Raw genomic sequence first — 5,000 nt, 5'->3', positions numbered from 1 at the left:
CTTTCACTCCCTCCTCTCTACATTTTCCTCCTCTGTCTCTGCTGCTAAAGCCACTTTCTACCATTCTAAGTTCCAAGCATCTGCCTCTAACCCTAGGAAGCTCTTTGCCACCTTCTCCTCCCTCCTGAATCCTCCCCCCCTCCCTCCTCCCTCTCTGCAGATGACTTCGTCAACCATTTTGAAAAGAAGGTCGATGACATCCGATCCTCGTTTGCTAAGTCAAACGACACCGCTGGTTCTGCTCACACTGCCCTACCCTATGCTCTGACCTCTTTCTCCCCTCTCTCTCCAGATGAAATCTCGCGTCTTGTGACGGCCGGCCGCCCAACAACCTGCCCGCTTGACCCTATCCCCTCCTCTCTTCTCCAGACCATTTCCGGAGACCTTCTCCCTTACCTCACCTCGCTCATCAACTCATCCCTGACCGCTGGCTACGTCCCTCCCGTCTTCAAGAGAGCGAGAGTTGCACCCCTTCTGAAAAAACCTACACTCGATCCCTCCGATGTCAACAACTACAGACCAGTATCCCTTCTCTCTTTTCTCTCCAAAACTCTTGAGCGTGCCGTCCTTGGCCAGCTCTACCGCTATCTCTCTCAGAATGACCTTCTTGATCCAAACCAGTCAGGTTTCAAGACTAGTCATTCAACTGAGACTGCTCTTCTCTGTATCACGGAGCGCTCCGCACTGCTAAAGCTAACTCTCTCTCCTCTGCTCTCATCCTTCTAGACCTATCGGCTGCCTTCGATACTGTGAACCATCAGATCCTCCTCTCCACCCTCTCCGAGTTGGGCATCTCCGGCGCGGCCCACGCTTGGATTGCGTCCTACCTGACAGGTCGCTCCTACCAGGTGGCGTGGCGAGAATCTGTCTCCTCACCACGCGCTCTCACCACTGGTGTCCCCCAGGGCTCTGTTCTAGGCCCTCTCTTATTCTCGCTATACACCAAGTCACTTGGCTCTGTCATAACCTCACATGGTCTCTCCTATCATTGCTATGCAGACGACACACAATTAATCTTCTCCTTTCCCCCTTCTGATGACCAGGTGGCGAATCGCATCTCTGCATGTCTGGCAGACATATCAGTGTGGATGACGGATCACCACCTCAAGCTGAACCTCAGCAAGACGGAGCTCCTCTTCCTCCCGGGGAAGGACTGCCCGTTCCATGATCTCGCCATCACGGTTGACAACTCCATTGTGTCCTCCTCCCAGAGCGCTAAGAACCTTGGCGTGATCCTGGACAACACCCTGACGTTCTCAACTAACATCAAGGCGGTGTCCCGTTCCTGTAGGTTCATGCTCTACAACATCCGCAGAGTACGACCCTGCCTCACACAGGAAGCGGCGCAGGTCCTAATCCAGGCACTTGTCATCTCCCCGTCTTGATTACTGCAACTCGCTGTTGGCTGGGCTCCCTGCCTGTGCCATTAAACCCCTACAACTCATCCAGAACGCCGCAGCCCGTCTGGTGTTCAACCTTCCCAAGTTCTCTCACGTCACCCCGCTCCTCCGCTCTCTCCACTGGCTTCCAGTTGAAGCTCGCATCCGCTACAAGACCATGGTGCTCGCCTACGGGCTGTGAGGGGAACGGCACCTCAGTACCTCCAGGCTCTGATCAGGCCCTACACCCAAACAAGGGCACTGCGTTCATCCACCTCTGGCCTGCTCGCCTCCCTACCACTGAGGAAGTACAGTTCCCGCTCAGCCCAGTCAAAACTGTTCGCTGCTCTGGCCCCCAATGGTGGAACAAACTCCCTCACGACGCCAGGACAGCGGAGTCAATCACCACCTTCCGGAGACACCTGAAACCCCACCTCTTCAAGGAATACCTAGGATAGGGTAAGTAAGGGTAGGTAATCCTTCTCCCCCCCAACAAGATTTAGATGCAAGTGGCTGTTCCACTGGTTGTCATAAGGTGTATGCACCAATTTGTAAGTCGCTCTGGATAAGAGCGTCTGCTAAATGACTTAAATGTAATGTAAATGTGTATTAATGGCAGGGTGTATTAATACCAGGGTGTGTTAATGACAGGGTGTGTTAAATGTATTAATGGCAGGTGTATTAATGGCAGGGTGTATTAATGGCAGGGTGTATTAATGGCAGGGTGTATTAATGGCAGGGTGTATTAATGGCAGGGTGTATTAATGGCAGGGTGTATTAATACCAGGGTGTATTAATGGCAGGGTGTATTAATGGCAGGGTGTATTAATGGCAGGGTGTATTAATGGCAGAGTGTATTAATGGCAGAGTGTATTAATGGCAGGGTGTATTAATGGCAGGGTGTATTAATGGCAGGGTGTATTAATGGCAGGGTAGTAATGGCAGGGTGTGTTAATGACAGGGTGTGTTAATACCAGGGTGTATTAATGGCAGAGTGTATTAATGGCAGAGTGTATTAATGGCAGAGTGTATTAATGGCAGAGTGTATTAATGGCAGGGTGTATTAATGGCAGGGTGTATTAATATCAGGGTGTATTAATACCAGGGTGTATTAATACCAGGGTGTATTAATGGCAGGGTGTATTAATGGCAGGGTGTATTAATGGCAGGGTGTATTAATGGCAGGGTGTGTTAATGGCAGGGTGTATTAATGGCAGTGTATTAATGGCAGGTGTATTAATACCAGGGTGTATTAATGGCAGGGTGTATTAATGGCAGGGTGTATTAATTGCAGGGTGTATTCATGGCAGAGTGTATTAATGGCAGGTGTATTAATACCAGGGTGTATTAATGGCAGGGTGTATTAATGGCAGGGTGTATTAATGGCAGGGTGTATTAATGGCAGGGTGTATTAATGGCAGAGTGTATTAATGGCAGGGTGTATTAATGGCAGGGTGTATTAATGGCAGAGTGTATTAATGGCAGGGTGTGTTAATGGCAGGGTGTATTAATATCAGGGTGTATTAATACCAGGGTGTATTAATGGCAGGGTGTATTAATGGCAGGGTGTATTAATGACAGGGTGTGTTAATGGCAGGGTGTGTTAATACCAGGGTGTATTAATGGCAGGGTGTATTAATGGCAGGGTGTATTAATGACAGGGTGTATTAATGACAGGGTGTGTTAATGGCAGGGTGTATTAATGGCAGGGTGTGTTAATGGCAGGGTGTTTTAAGGGTGTATTAATGGCAGGGTGTATTAATGACAGGGTGTGTTAATGGCAGGGTGTATTAATGGCAGGGTGTGTTAATGGCAGGGTGTATTAATGGCAGGGTGTGTTAATGGCAGGGTGTATTAATGGCAGGGTGTGTTAATGGCAGGGTGTATTAATGGCAGGGTGTATTAATGACAGGGTGTGTTAATGACAGGGTGTGTTAATGGCAGGGTGTGTTAATACCAGGGTGTATTAATGGCAGGGTGTATTAATGGCAGGGTGTATTAATGACAGGGTGTATTAATGGCAGGGTGTGTTAATGGCAGGGTGTATTAATGGCAGGGTGTGTTAATGGCAGGGTGTTTTAGTGGCAGGGTGTATTAATGGCAGGGTGTATTAATGGCAGGGTGTGTTAATGACAGGTATTAACAGGTGTATTAACATCCAGCTGAATGATTTACAGTAGCATTGTAGTGATGATAAAAACAAATCTTATCAAAGAGTCAACAGGAATCAACTTTTATGAAGGGTTCCAAAAGGGTGGAAAGGGTTCTGGAACCCAAAACAGTTCTACTTGGAACGAAAATGGTTCTGCCTGGAACCAACAAGGGTTCTTCAAAGGGTTTTCCTAACCGGGACAGCCAAAGGATTGTTTTAGGTTCTAGATATAACTCTTTTTTTATTATTATTAAAAATAATGGTATATAAAGGCACACAAAAAGCTAACACAACATCAAAAAACCTTCAGCGAACCCTTTGAGGAGCATATTAGACCTTGTATTAATGGAGCCTTCTCTGTAGTTCTAATGATGACATCACAGAGGGCTGAGGATTCTATCCTCATGGAATAGAACTGGAGAGTTCTGGAACACAACTCTAGAATTCTACAATAGAGAGAATCATTCCAAAATATATCTCTGTCAATGAACTCACTCTTCAAAGGGTTTTATATCCAATAAAAAATGATAAGACAACCCAAACCACGGCACCATAGAATTATGATTCTATGCACAGCGCTGCCTTGACGTGCAATGCTTTCAATATGCAGCAGGCATGCTGTCGTTGAGGGAGGTGAATAAATATGACAGATAGGAAGGCTGAAATACCTGGAGAAAAAACCTGCAGAACCTCTCTCTCTTCTGCAGCTGTAAACCCAGACAGGTTGGTTAGCACCACACACAACCACACAACACACAGGTCATTAACCACACCATAGAGACAGATATAAAACAATACTACTTCTACTAAGCACTAATTGAACAGGATCTCTGTGAATGAAACAGTCAGTCATTAAGGAAACAGTCAGTCATTAAGGAAGACGCTTCCTTCCTCCTGCCTCTCCTTCCTCCTGCCTCTCCTTCCTCCTGTCTCTCCTCCCTCCTGCCTCTCCTTCCTCCTGCCTCTCCTTCCTCCTGCCTCTCCTTCCTCCTGCCTCTCCTTCCTCCTGCCTCTCCTTCCTCCTGCCTCTCCTCCCCCTGCCTCTCCTTCCTCCTGCCTCTCCTTCCCCCTGCCTCTCCTTCCCCCTGCCTCTCCTTCCTCCTGCCTCTCCTTCCCCCTGCCTCTCCCTCCCCCCTGCCTCTCCTTCCTCCTGCCTCTCCTTCCTCCTGCCTCTCCTTCCCCCTGCCTCTCCTCCCCCTGCCTCTCCTCCCTCCTGCCTCTCCTTCCTCCTGCCTCTCCTTCCTCCTGCCTCTCCTTCCTCCTGCCTCTCCTTCCCCCTGCCTCTCCTTCCTCCTGCCTCTCCTTCCTCCTGCCTCTCCTTCCCCCTGCCTCTCCTCCCCCTGCCTCTCCTTCCTCCTGCCTCTCCTTGCCCCTGCCTCTCCTCCCCCTGCCTCTCCTCCCCCTGCCTCTCCTCCCCCTGCCTCTCCTTCCTCCTGCCTCTCCTTCCTCCTGCCTCTCTTCCCCTGCCT

General features: G+C 49.2%; 1 protein-coding gene across 1 annotated transcript in view; it reads right to left on the bottom strand.

Annotated features, from left to right (window-relative positions):
• Positions 1-5,000, bottom strand: part of LOC127926122 (adhesion G protein-coupled receptor L3-like) — a gene marked incomplete at both ends in the record, with an annotated part of 157,941 nt that overhangs the window by 90,533 nt on the left and 62,408 nt on the right. Inside the window, one exon of the mRNA XM_052511495.1 lies at positions 4,200-4,238. Coding sequence (XP_052367455.1) covers positions 4,200-4,238 — 39 coding nt within the window. The remainder of the gene's footprint in view (positions 1-4,199; positions 4,239-5,000) is intronic.

Source organism: Oncorhynchus keta, unplaced genomic scaffold, assembly GCF_023373465.1.
Source record: "Oncorhynchus keta strain PuntledgeMale-10-30-2019 unplaced genomic scaffold, Oket_V2 Un_contig_687_pilon_pilon, whole genome shotgun sequence".
In the NCBI taxonomy this organism is placed as follows: Eukaryota; Metazoa; Chordata; class Actinopteri; order Salmoniformes; family Salmonidae; genus Oncorhynchus; species Oncorhynchus keta.
This window is presented reverse-complemented; position numbering and strand designations above follow the sequence as displayed.